General features: G+C 35.6%; 1 protein-coding gene and 1 pseudogene across 3 annotated transcripts; both read right to left on the reverse strand.

Annotated features, from left to right (window-relative positions):
• Positions 1 to 2,685: 2,685 nt before the first annotated feature.
• On the reverse strand, positions 2,686 to 8,327 carry LOC107683359 (SH3 domain-binding protein 5-like). Of its 3 annotated transcripts, none has more exons than XM_016479422.1 (7): positions 7,725 to 8,327; positions 7,037 to 7,099; positions 6,172 to 6,279; positions 5,770 to 5,928; positions 4,954 to 5,127; positions 3,501 to 3,512; positions 2,686 to 3,424 (listed from the first exon to the last, which is right to left on the reverse strand). In XM_016479422.1, the coding sequence occupies exons 1-7, from the start codon at positions 7,947 to 7,949 to the stop codon at positions 2,861 to 2,863; spliced, it is 1,305 nt and encodes a 434-aa protein (XP_016334908.1). In that variant the 5' UTR covers positions 7,950 to 8,327; the 3' UTR covers positions 2,686 to 2,860. The 3 variants fall into 3 exon arrangements, with proteins under 3 accessions (XP_016334908.1, XP_016334899.1, XP_016334905.1); XM_016479413.1 differs by having other exon boundaries at positions 6,151 to 6,279; XM_016479419.1 differs by lacking the exon at positions 3,501 to 3,512 and having other exon boundaries at positions 6,151 to 6,279.
• A 606-nt stretch (positions 8,328 to 8,933) lies between these two features.
• The window catches only part of LOC107683347 (alpha-1,3-mannosyl-glycoprotein 2-beta-N-acetylglucosaminyltransferase-like), a 6,767-nt pseudogene continuing 1,416 nt past the window's right edge, over positions 8,934 to 14,284 (reverse strand).

Here is a 14,284-nt window from a genome sequence, read left to right on the forward strand (position 1 = left end):
GAGAGCAGGGATGACTTCAGAGAGAATAAATTACAGTCAAAGTGTCTTATTTCAGTCATCTGCTGGAGCTTAACTTTCATATCAGAGGAGAGAGTGCTCTGCCCTTGCAGATCTAAGCCTGTTTTGATGGTGGCAGTTTATTAATATCAGGAGCGACATTTGCTGATGCTGACAGATACATTCTGAATCTAATTTACAACACCTAGATAACACAGAGGTACAGGTCAGTGACTTTGCCCTGGTCATTTGATTTTTTTCTGTTTTTAATAAATAAATAATTTACATGTGATCTTATGTGCTTATTTGAAAAATATTGTTAAACATGTTACCCTGGCCTATACTGTATGTTTAGAGCAGGGGTCCCCAAACTACGGCCCGCGGGCCGAATGCAGCCCACCCCCACATTTGGACAGGCCCTCTGAACAATGCCAGAGACATATTTTGACATTTTAATTTTAAATATACGGTTTCACTTATATCATGTCTATATTTGATAATAAATATTGGCTTTCAGACTAAAATTTCCCTTAGTTATTAACGTAGCCTAATTATTTGTTAAATTCACCTACCAACAGAATGGTACGTTCAATATAACGTACCATCGCGATCGAACAGGTGACGCGCGAACAAGCGAAAAAATTAAAAGAGACGACAAAATGGCCAAGCGGTTGGGAAAGAGAAAGGTTGATTCAGAATGCAGGGTATTTAACCAAAAGTGGACAAGTGATTATTTTTTTGTTCAGTGCAAAGAAGTGGCTGTTTGTCTCATCTCTCAAGAAACAGTGTCTGTGTTCAAAGAATACAATCTGCGCCGACACTATGAAACCCGCCACAGAGAAAAGTATGCTAGCTTGCAAGGCCAAATGAGAGCAGACAAAGTGTCGAAGCTAAAAAGTGTACTATCAGCTCAGCAGAATACATTTGTACGCCAAACCCAGCTGAACCAGTCATCCGTTCGAGCTAGCTTTCAGGTAGCTAAACTGATTGCAACCAGCGGTAGGCCATTCAGTGACGGCGAGTTCGTCAAGAAATTTATGAATGCTGTTGCGGAGGAGGTGTGCTCCGATAAGAAAGATGTCTTAAATGCGGTGAGTCTAGAGACACCAAATAATTAAATCAAACAAATGAAATGTTATTTTTGCTATGCTAATATATATATATATATATATATATACACATTCATATATTAACGACTTAAATTGTTTAAAAAAAACATTAAAATCCCCCAAATAATGAATTTATACATTTACACAATACATATTTATTGTTCCATCAGATTTTGCAAATGTCACCACTGTGCACATCTTCATACAGAACACTATTAAAAGACAATAATATCAACATCCAGTGCTCACACTGAGGGTTAGCAAAGATGTATAAAGCACACTGAATGAACAGACTATCAAATAATGAGAAAAAAAATAGCATTCATAGACGCCTGAAAATTCATTAAATGAAAATAAATTCTGTAACATCGAGAAGTGATTGTCATAAACAGCATAACACCAAATGTTTAGCTGCAGGTTTTTTAGAAACCCTGCACTGAAAAAACAATGAATGTTTCTTCTGATGAAAAGGCCAGAGTGCACTAATGCAAACGAGATGAATATAAAGCAAGCCTCATGCATGCCATTTGTCACTTGGGCACAAAGCACTTTTTGTGAACCACTATTTCAAAATCAGCATGGGAGTAACATTAAAATTAAAATAATTTTACCTAATTTTAAAGGCATTTTACATTCAAATAGTTTGATTCAAGTAAAATTTGAAAAGCAGAGAGCAAAACGGCCTTATTTTATCATGTCAGCTATAGAGATTATAATAATAAGAGTGTGTTTATAAAGACACAGTTTTATACATTTGCATAGAAAAACATTAGGTGCTTGTCAGGATGAAGAAGAAATATATTGTATTATTTATGATTAAGTTAATCAAATTGCAGGGTTGCTACCATTACAAATATTGTCAGTCTTTTACCACTTGATTTGAGATACCAAACCTTCACTCTCTCTCAAAAACAATAATAAAAAAAAAATAAAAATAATTAAGAAAAAAATATATATATTAAGAATTTTCTTTTGGTCTTTCTCCTTTTCAAGTACTGATAAAAAGCTTAACAATAAATAAAAATTAAGACTTGCTCTGTCAGTCAAGAATCAAGCTCAAGAATCATGTAAGGCTGGCCGCACACTAGAGGATTTTCAAATCTTAAACTATTTTAAAACCATGGGAGACCACAGACATGAAGGGAGTTCAACCGATTTTTATTATTATAGCCTTATTATCCTCTGAACGCACACACTAGACGATTCCACACACTCGATGATTGTAGGAACGATTTCACAGTGACACGTGATCTCACGGACACTCGCGAGATCAAACGTGACTAGAGAAGAAAAACAAATAGAGGACAATAAACGTTGTCAGCTGGCTCTCCTGGCGCGCGTTCTGTTTCACTGTGAAAAACATTGTATAAAAAAAGAATATGAGTGATGTTCTCTGCTTTCATGGCATGTTTGTGGCTGCCAAGTTTCAGCTATAGAAGCACGCAACATCCGGTCGGTGACGCTTGCTCGCTCTCATTGGCTATTGTGGGTATCACGTCAGAGGCAGCCTGATCAAGAGTCGTAAATATCAAACATGTTTGATATTTACGATTTGAGTTTGGGGACGCTCCGTCTCGATCGGGAGCAGATAAATAATCGTAATGACACCACACAATAGAGGATTTTTTGGACAAAAAATCATTTGCGACAAGCCGCGAATCGGTCCACACCCCCCGATCGTTCGGGGATGCAAATCGGGCTTAAAATAGTCTAGTGTGCAGCCAGCCTAAGGAAAGCATTATTCATGGACGCACTCATAAACTGACACTTCTTATGTGTTGTTTGAGGAACTCTGAAATGTCTGCGTTTATTTGCCTCACTAGCTTTTTATCATTCTCCATCCCGTCTCTCTCCCCTTCTTCCCCTGAGAGACTGATGTCACTGCTGAGGCGGCCCAGGTGTTCAACTGAGTCACACTTTTCAAGATCAGAGATGATGGTCTGGAGGCTGACGATGGAAAGAGAGTCTGAACCAGATCGTGTCACCTCTGCTCTTCCCATGTCCACCCACCTGGAGTTCTGATGCGTCTCCACCCACTCTCTGGTATTAGCCACGTCCTCTTTTCCAGCCACCCAATCGTTTGGTCTTGGGTAGCCTCCGCAGGCTCCAACTTCGGTACCTGTGCTGTTGCTTGTCTCTGCTCCTACAGGCGGGCTCCGCCCACCGCACGTTTTGATTGGTCCATCCTTTGTTTGGTCCTGCTCCCTCTGGGCATGAATCTCCTCACTGATTTGCTCCAGGTGGCGCAGAGTGCTGGAGTAATTTAACTTGGCTTTGGAAATACGCTCCTCTAATTGTAAAATGTTCGACTTGTGCTCCTGCAAAAACATGTTTTGAACATGCTCAGCTCACACATTTTAACTGTAATTCAAAATAAATTTGTCATTTACTCACATTCATGTTGAGCTGCAGTAGAAGGCAATATTTTCAGTGAATAATTAAAATTTGTTAAACAAAAGTTATTCTGCTCATCTAAAAAAGTATTTTTTAGGGATTCAGAAGATTTGGAATATAGCGCAAAAGTTATATGGATTACTTCTATGGTACTTTAATACTGCGTTGTTTCTGTCATATTCTAGGGTAAATGCAGAATGTCAATAAATAAAATTAATACACGTCCACACAGAACATTCCCATACTCAAAATCTCAAAATAAATCATGAATTGCTGATTCTTTTGCTTAATTAAACAGGCTGGGCCACACATTGTTTGTTTGTTTGTTTTTAACACCATGCCAGCTTCTGCAGCTATTTTTATGGTGAGAAAACTTTCTGGCTAAATTATAGGTTTTTACCATTTATTTTTGCTAAAAACTCAAACTGTATTTGACTTCTGGGTCACACATTCAATACAAAACAGGGTAACTGCAAGTTTAAAATATACTCAAGATATAAGATATAATACTCAAGACATGTTTTATTCAATATATTCATATATACTGAAATTGGTTTATGTACTAATATATCAATTATATTCCTTCCTGTGACTAGAAGCCACAAGAGTTTACATTGAATTAATAGCCAGATTCAGCTTATTATATATCCAAAATATCAATAATATCTGGAAAAAAAAGATTTTGTGCATAATGCAAAACATTTCTATATATAAACAGGCCTGAAACGCACTGTGACTCTTATTTTGAAATGTTTATGCTTTTCTACTTCCAGCTGCTCATTCAAAAAGTTGAGGGAGATCAAATATTGCGTGGTATTCATAGATTGTGAATTGCTCTGAAACCGCAAGTCTATAGAATGCACAACAGAACTGCATTTTTACTTTGAAAGTGAAGCTCTCACATTTATTTAAAGGGGTCATATGATGTTGCTAAAAAGAACATTATTTGGTGTAATGAAATGTGTTTATGTGGTTCACCAAGAGATTGTAACACTCCAAAGAGAAAGGAAAAATTGAAATCGCATCATATGACCCCTTTAATGTAATCATGGCCTTTTGAAGTGTAATAAAGACATTAGGCAGTATCACAATTGCTGTTTTTCTGTCCCTAAATTTAAGACCTTTTAATAGGATAATTAAGATTTTCTTACACCATTTAAGACATTCAAATTTAAACTTAAAACGATCAAACTGAATTTAATACTTTTTAAGAACCTGCAGGGACCCTGATTTTCAGAGCTCGGCAATGTCTGTCCGCATTCATGTTCATTCTATGGAACATGATTTGCTTTATACATCTTTGCTGGAACATGACATGGATTTTGGAACGACTTGAGGGTGTGTAAATGATGACAGGATTTTCATTTTTGGTTAACCTATTCCTTACATTTTAGCAAGTATCCATATTTTTCATACACCAACACTAGGCAAATGTAACAACAGCTCAACATACCTCTAGAATGTCATTGAACTTAGCCTTGAGCTCAAAGTAAGACTTGGACTTGACGATGGCTCTCTTCAGTGACTTCTGCAGCTCCTGCACGCGGGCTTCTGCCTCCTGACACAGCTGGGTGGCACGCATATGCTCCCGTTCGCTCTTCATGCGCTCCTCCTCCGCCTCGTTCACCTGCACAGTTTCAAATCACTTATGACATACTTAGAGCAATGCGGTGTGTTTGTGTGCAAAATATACTCTGTGTGGATACATAAACAGAAAAATTATTCTGAACTGTACTTTTCCTCGTTGTACTTGCACATTCTATGGGTCAAATGAGGGGTTAATGGTGCATTCATTACATGTTTTCATGTACATAAAGGTTAAACAGGCTTTTGGTTGTGCAGTATATAAATATTGTATTATATATATATATATATATATATATATATTGTTCAGCAGTTTGGGGTCAATAAGATTTATTTTTAGAAAGAAATTAAAACATTTATTTAGCAAGGATACATTAAATACTGTCAAAAGATTTATATTTAAAATAAGTGCCGTTCTTTTGAACACAAAAATATTAAGAAAAATCAGCATATTAAAATTGTTCATTTAGAACCAGTTATTTTAAATAGTAAAATCTTTCACAATTTAACTGTTTTTACTGTACCATGGTGAGCATAAGAGACGTCTTTAAAAAAAAAAAAAAATCTGCTGCATGATTCAGTCATGTAACGAAGGTCCAAGAAAACATGCTCAAGGTTCAAAGTCAGAGATATTTAACTGCTTGATACAACTTGATAAGATATGCTGGAGAGAAAATTGGCAAACCTTTGAGGTAGCATGATTCAACATCTCTTGCCAGGTTGGATCCAGCGTCTTGACTGCAGTGAGGCCCTGTTCAGCCACGTGGACCATCTCTCGAGCAGCCAAGTGCATGGACACCGCTCTCTCAAAGCTGAGCGCTGCTTTCTGGGTCTCCTGCTGGGCCTAAGATGGATGAAACTAATCATAATGCGTTTAAGAGACAATAGGATTTCATCAGGTGAAGGTTGTGATAGTTGCCTTAGAAAAACTGGCAAAAATACAATATGATGTTTTGGCATAAAACACAACTAAATAACGCTTTTACCTGTTTAAATTAATAATAATAATAGTTATAAATTATGACTGTTTTTCTCAATGCTAAACTAAAGATGAGTGTCTGTCCACCTCTTTTGCGTTTCTTCGTGCCTCATAGTAAGGCCTGGCCTTCTCGATGCAGGACCCCAGTTCTGAACTTTTCGCCTTGAGTTTAAGCACAGATTCACTCATCATCCTCCTATGGCTGGACCGAACCTCCTGACAACAAAAACAAAGATTTTCACAAATCACACCAACCATTCACAACAAGTTCATAATAATAAAATAAAGTGTGTAAATCAGGAGTGTTAATCTTGTTTGCTATCTAAGAAAGAGAGAATCATATAAGCCTTATCATATCTGCATAATATGGCGTAGTGGTAAGGTTATTATAGTTAACTAAAACTAACTTAGTTCATCTTGATGTTCTAAAACTAAAATAAAAATTATATAAACATTAAAATATAACTAATTATATTACAACAAATAACATAAAAAAATACTCAAAACTTTAAAATTATAATGGAAAATATAAAAAACAAAACTAATTCAAAATATATTATATATGTAAATGTGATATATATATATATATATATACACTGAACAAAACTATAAATGCAACACTATTGTTTTTGCCCCCATTTTTCATGAGCTGAACTCAAAGATCTAAGACTTTTTCTATGTACACAAAAGGCCTATTTCTCTCAAATATTGTTCACAAATCTTTCTAAATCTGTGTTAGTGGGTTGCCTAATTCAATTATTGAGTTGGGCTGGTAGCAGAAAGATTGCAGGTTTGATTCAAAGTACGGTCTACCTGTCTGAGATTATAGTCCTGTACACTGAATTAAAAGTGTCTATTAAATGACAATGAGCCATAATAATAAGTATATACTTAAAAGCATGTAGCCTAACAGTCCCAAATGTCCTTGAGGTTGGGAACAATTTTTCCAAAAGCATTCTGAACTTTCACGTACTTGCAGTTCCAGTTCCATCTTGTTGATCTCCTCACTGGCCTCATTCAGACGCTCCAGTTCCTCCTAGATACAGAAACACAGCAGGTCATAGTCGCCTAATGGTAAATTATCTTGGCTGCTGGCTTAAAAATTGCTGGTTCAATCCAAAATAAGGGTGACCCAGAAACTGTAGAGTTACTGAGATTACAATAAATTCCATGAAAATACCTTTGGTGAATCTTTATAATAACTAACATTATTATCAGTTATTTTATAATATTAATGCCCAAAATGCACAGATGCAGAATCTAGGCAAAGGGTGGTGACTTCAAAGAACATAAAAGATATTTTAGATTCTTCAAAGAAAATATAATGTATGATTCTGATGACGTAATAATAAATGAAAATAGTAATAGATAAAACATGTAAAGAATAAACATTTTTGACCATTTTTTATTTATATTGCACATACAAATAGTTAGAAAAGTCAATGTTGATTCACATACACATTCATAACTGAATGTCCATGAACTACAAAGCTGTTAAGCATTCAAAAATATGTTAATCATTTTTTAAATAGGCTTTGATAAATAGTCTGCTATTGGGGGGCTTGATTTTTTAATATCAAAATATTTTAAAATATGAATAAATCACTACAACAGTGTTGTATGAGATCTTACTACAATGTGCTGACTAAGTGTCAGTTTACCTGGATTCTAGGATCTAATTCCTCCTCAGTCAGTTTTCCATGCAGTGAGTTTTCATCTTGACATTTAGTTCTCTCAGAGTCTTTACTCTCCATCTCCGTCTCCTCGGATTCCCCGTCAGCTTCTCTGCTATCATCTGTCACCTCCTCCGGCTGATTTCCTCCTCTCTCCTCCAATGAAGGTGCTCCTGAACCCGCAGGGCATTCACGCAAAACCGCTGGATCCATTTACAGGCCTCTCCGTAAATCCGAGATCAAATGTTGACGATTAACAAGGAGAAAACTGCCAGATCGGACGCGAAACAGAGACGTAACGTGACTTGTCTATATTTTAAATGTCTTTGCCTTCATTACTTATTGTGGTAACGTTAGTAACGTTAGTTTGTTAGCTTGCTCGCTGCTGCAAATGACTATCAGCAAATAAATAAACCGGTTTGATGAGTTTAAAAGTGCCATGAAAGGTAAACTGAAGAAGAATATGAAGATTACATGACAAATAATCGCCAAAAGTCCATTTATATGCCTCAACTTTACCCCATGGCTAACATCGCACTCCCTCCGCCATTCAACAACACGAAATGTGATATACACGAGTGAGGTAAATAGAAAACGCGAAACGAAACCCTTTAGGACTAATGAGCTACTGTAGTTAACGTTGTGTAACATTCGTGTAACGTAATAGCGTGAGATCTTGTATTGACTTATTGTATATGTGTTTTTTGCAATAATAAAATAAAACGTAATAGCGTGGGAGCGTTTTGGTGACGCATTTAATGACTCGTTTGTGTGGCTAATAATAATAATTTTTATTTGGTAAATTTCATACACAAAAGAAAAATTAGTATTTCTAAACTATGTTTTAGGGTATTTATGGTTGAATTTCTTTATTGACTCTCTTAATTCTATTGCTAACAAAATAACTAGATACAATTTTATTTGTTAAATTGAAATGTGAAACTTTGATCTGCTGTTTTATTTATTTTTATTTCTCTTTTTCACAAACCCTCTGTATTAGTATGTTTTCATTATTTGAATGTCTTTTTATATGTTTATTCTTTATGTTGTGTGTTTAGGACTGAACTGAAATATTGTTGCTGTTGTTATGAACACTCTTGTTTTTGATAGTGTATTATTTTTATTAGCATTTTTATTTATATAAGCAATAAATGAGTCATCAAATTTAACAAAAAAAAAATCAAAATATCCCAGTATATAAGTAAAACATAATCAAGTGTCAAATGATTTTTCATATTCCAATCACTATGCCATGCACCATTCACAATTAAAGACAGTACAGAGGTGAATCAAAAAAAATATACATTTATAGGCACTTAGAGCAGTATTCACAGTATTAAAAATAAGTGTTTTTAATCATATGTACCCTCTTTTGTAGTTCCTGAACAAATATACTTTGTGTGAAAAATGTGCATAGCTGGTCAGCATAAGATTTAGGTTTAATCTGTCAGTTTAATGATGCGACTGATGTGACAAAGTTCTCACATAAATCCTAGTTGACTTTATACAGACAAATAATGAAACCTGAGGCAAAAAGTCTGAGTGATCAATTAATGTTATTATCTTTGGTATCATATTATCTCTATTCTGAAACCCCTACTAGAGGTTTTTCCATCATTAAGCAGCACAATGGAATTTTAAGACAATGTGAAGGGAATGATCATGTGCTTTGCACTGAAATTCCTGTGATGTAGGCGCAGCCCACTTCAACTCCAGCTCGGATCATACTGGCTCCAGCCTACAGGTGGAGCTAAATAGACCCTCTTTCCACGTAAAAGGAAACTAACTACACCTCTATACCCCGCTCGTGGCACTCCTGACTTCAGGTCATCCATCACACCAAGATTGCGAGCCAATGTTTTAAAACTGCCAGGACTAGAATACTGGACCCGAAATGGGCCAGACCCAGTTTCCCACTTTGCAAGTCCTCCACGGTGACAACCGGAGCACCGTAAACCTCCTTCTCAAAGCTCTCATCATATTTCTTCTTTTCTAAATAAGAAAGGTCCATTTTTGTAAAAGGCACAAATTCTGTATTGAGCTTAATAAAGCGGAGGTACTTGTCATAAAACTGCCCCGAACTCACACCCTTCCAACCGAATGTTAAAGTTCTGGAAATTTCTGGTCTGATGCAGGATCTGTCTCTGTGCTGATCGGGGTGGCGCATCCAGTCGTCCCAAAACGAGGCCGGCCATTTTGGCTCAAGCTCTGCTCAGAGGTGCTTTGTGAACATCCAGCCCAAGCCTGGGAAAAAATCTGTCCTGTACAACAAGCTCGTTTTTCCAGGGTCCACAAATCCTTCCCTGCCATTGTCATTCCAGGCAGACACGCACCACAGAGTCGGGTCTGATTTTAAAACTGGATGAAGTGCTCTGAAGTACTCAAAAAAATCAGGGGCCACCTGGTGAAAGTAATAAAACATACCATCAACAAAATAAAATAATTCACCATTCACCCTAATTTATCAATAATTCAAATATATATATTTATATATAAACACACACTCACACACACATATAAAATGTATATATATATATATATACTCTTTTCTTCTTATTTTTCATTATATTTAAAAAAATATATTTTTGAGAATCTTTTTTACTTTTTATTGTTAATTGTATTTCTTAATCATCTGTTATGTATGCACAATATACACAAAACTATTGTTTTTGAATATAGCACATGATGATGATCATAGGAACCATTTCTATTTTTCTTTGTTGTTTTTTTTAAGAATAAATTAAATAAAAATGGTTCCTATGACCAAGGCAAAAGTGTGGAAAAGAAAACAGAAAATAGTTTTACTTCTTGTGTACCATAATTAAATTTTGGATGAACTTATTTTTTATTATATTTTTTAAAAATGTTTTTACGAGAATCTTTATTTTTTACTTTTTTTATTTTTTATAATTTTATTTCTTAACCATCTGTTATTATCAACTTAAAGGGTTACTCCACCCCAAAATGAAAATTTTGTCATTAATCACTTACCCCCAAGTCGTTCCAAACCCGTAAAAGCTTCGTTCGTCTTCGGAACACAATTTAAGATATTTTGGATGAAAACCGGGAGGCTTGTGACTGTCCCATTGACTGCATAGTAGATTTTACACTGTCAAGGTCCAGAAAAGTATGAAAAGCATCGTCAGAATAGTCCATCTGCCATCAGTGGTTCAACCGTAACGTTATGAAGCGACAAGAATACTTTTTGTATGCAAAGAAAACAAAAATAACGACTTTATTCAACAATTCGTCTCCTCTGTGTCTCTCTGCATCACCGTAGCGCCATTTTGGAGAATATCTGATGAACGCAAGCAGCATACGCTCTTCTGTGTCAGCCGCGACACAAGGATACGTTTTCTACGTGTATTTATGCTTTGATTTGAACGAAAACAGCGCATCCATGCAGCGCGGCTGACACAGAAGAGCGTACGCTGCTTGCGTTCAGCGGATATTCTCCAAAATGGCGCTACGGTGATGCAGAGAGACACAGAGGAGACGAATTGTTGAATAAAGTCGTTATTTTTGTTTTCTTCACGTACAAAAAGTATTCTCGTCGCTTCATAACGTTACGGTTGAACCACTGATGGCAGATGGACTAAAAAATAAATTTACTTGGCAGTCATTGGGACAGTCACAAGCCTCCCGGTTTTCATCCAAAATATCTTAAATTGTGTTCCCGAAGACGAACGAAGCTTTTACGGGTTTGGAACGACATGGGGGTAAGTGATTAATGACAAAATTTTCATTTTGGGGTGGAGTAACCCTTTAATCATTATGTTGTGATTATTTTTTTTTTTTAATTTGTAAAGCACTTTTTTTGAATTACCAATGTTCTATATAAATAAACTATTAATTTTTTTTTTATAGTACACACACACACACTTAAAACTATTGTTTTTGAATATAGTGCATGATGATGATCATAGGAACCATTTTATGATACTTTGTATGGAAAAGAAAATAGAAAACGTTTTTCCTTGTGTATCATATTTTGATATGTTTATACAAACAATGTTTATACAAACAATGTGTATTAAGGTTGCAGTAAAAGTTACCTCCAAATCATCCTCCACAACAACAACCGAGGAGTATGAAAAGGTGTTGAAAACCTGGTTGAGTGCCCAACGGTAATGCTGTGAGATTTTGTAGTAACCCTGGAACTTCTTATGCTGTGGAGGTACTGAGATATTAGAAAGATCAGGCTGTTCAGGGTCAGCTGACTGCCATATGAGGCGATCACGTCAGATGTTTCTGCGTGTCTGCAGTCCTGGCTCACTATGATTGGATAGAGTTCAGCTGACGGTCGGTGCTCAATGAGTTTGTCAAGGCAGCGTTTCACAGTCACACGATTACAGGCAATGACTAAAACAGGGATGACCACCGGAGCTGAATGTTCAGCTTGTGATTTTGGCTTAGCAGCTGTCACACCGCCTTTGTTCTCCCAAACCGACCAATGGCTCTGGATTTGCACTAGGATCTTCTTCTGTGATTCAAGTTCAGCTTCAAATGCATTAGCTACATGCATCACCTCATTCATAATATTTCCAAACTGGCCTCCTCCGGCTCTGTCCCCCGTGTTACCAGGTTCGTCTGGGCTGTCAAGAGCCCCTTGAGTGGACGGGTGTCTCATGAGGACAAAAATAAGAATAACGTTCCAGGCTACAAATATGAAAGCACCACAAATGATAAGAGGACTTCTCTTGCGTAGCATGGCCTGATGTGTGATAGGACAGAGGATTCAGGAAGGAAGAAATGGACATGAAGTGGGCATGTAGAACAGGAAGGTTTGAAGAAAGGATAAGCAAAAGAGTCTTGTGGATATTTGAATTGTTTTTTTTTCATATGCTTTGCATGATATTTTTCAGTCAGCATTCACAATAGTAAAAGCAATATGTAACATTACACCGATGGAAGGTGAAAATAGGACACATTCCAGGTTTCAGGATTCTGATATAGACATTTCTGTCCAAAGTGGCACGGTGACTTTCAGCAGAGCCTGTAAAATAAGCAAGATTAATAGATATTAAGCAGAGAAAAAGCTTGCATATATGTAGGGTTGCCAACAGTCCTGAATTCAAATTTAATTCATATGTTTTAAAATCAAACAGCTGAGAAGGTGTCAATATTTATCGCATTAGAGTGGAAAACAAGTCTACTTCGTTTGCATTTGACTGGTGCATAATTTCAGTGGATTTGTTCTAATGTCTAATGCAAAACACGAAGTTGAAATGCATTTAATTGTGAAGCATGTCTATCTTTTTTATACATGATTACAGTGTAGCATAGTTTTTATTTACAACATGGTACGTTGTCATTTGCCACTGATTATTTACTGAAACTGTTTCGTTTTGAACAATTGAACAAATTGAAATGTTTTTTTAGAATAATTGAGATACTATTAACAGTTGTGATTCATTTCCATTTTCATATGAACGTTTTTGCAAATTTGTTGTTTATTCCTGTCATTTTATTAGTTTTTTTAATATGTCTATATCGTTTTAATTCATTTTAATTTTATTTTTTTAACATCAAGTTAAACTAAAAGAATGTGAGAATTGTTGCCTTGGCAAATGGCTAAAATAAAATACTTTTTAAAATATTTTATTTCAAGTAACAATTTTTTTAAAGGGTTTTAGTATTATTAACTATAATAACCCTGGTACAGAAGAAAGTGTCCCTTGTTTTCCTAAAAGAAAACTGACAGTAATATTCTTCTAATTAAGTTGGTAGCCCTACAAAACAATTTCTCCCTGAGATTCATTTCAGTTTTTATTTTAAAAATGATAATCCATACATTACTGTAATTGGTATATTTCAGGCAGTAACGGTGGTGTCCTGCAGGGTAATCCTATTTTATACACTTTGTATAATTGCTATACACTATGTTTTATGATCTCATAATAATTGAGAGACTACATCAAATATTTGTATTTAAAAATTCAGTTTTTAATTTAACTTAATTAATTTGACTTTTATTTAATTTAATTGCAAAAAAATAGTTAGTTTTTTAAATGCAATAGCTAAAATGTTATTTAAAATTATGAAAAAGAAATTTCGATTTGTTACAGCATCTAAAATTGTCAATTAAATGCATTTGTCAACTACGCTATGAGAAAGTATCGTCATGGCTCGAAGATTTTCTTAATTAGAGTTTAAAGACGTTCCCCTGACATAAAATTATTGTGCTGAATATGTGACTGTGAGTGACAGAGAAACGATACTGAGATGACATTATCGAGTAATATAATTTGTAATTATCATTATTGACACAATGCCCCGCCAATTCGACCACTGTGTAGTGTGTACACCTTGAAATGATACCGAGTTCATTTTCAAAATGCAATAGCACGTTAGTAGTCAGAAATACTGCACTGTACGAGCAAATATGGACAAGCATTATGAAGCAGATTCTTCCGTCGATCAATAATCTCACCTGTAGCCCTTCCAGCTCTCCCTCAGCCACAACTGTTAAACAGTAAGTATGAAGGTAGAATGACGTCAAAAAGATTTGCATACGCAGGGTAATATTTGTGGAAGTGTACATAAGA

This window comes from Sinocyclocheilus anshuiensis, unplaced genomic scaffold (assembly GCF_001515605.1).
Source record: "Sinocyclocheilus anshuiensis isolate Anshui unplaced genomic scaffold, SAMN03320099.WGS_v1.1 scaffold1170, whole genome shotgun sequence".
Taxonomy (NCBI): domain Eukaryota; kingdom Metazoa; phylum Chordata; class Actinopteri; order Cypriniformes; family Cyprinidae; genus Sinocyclocheilus; species Sinocyclocheilus anshuiensis.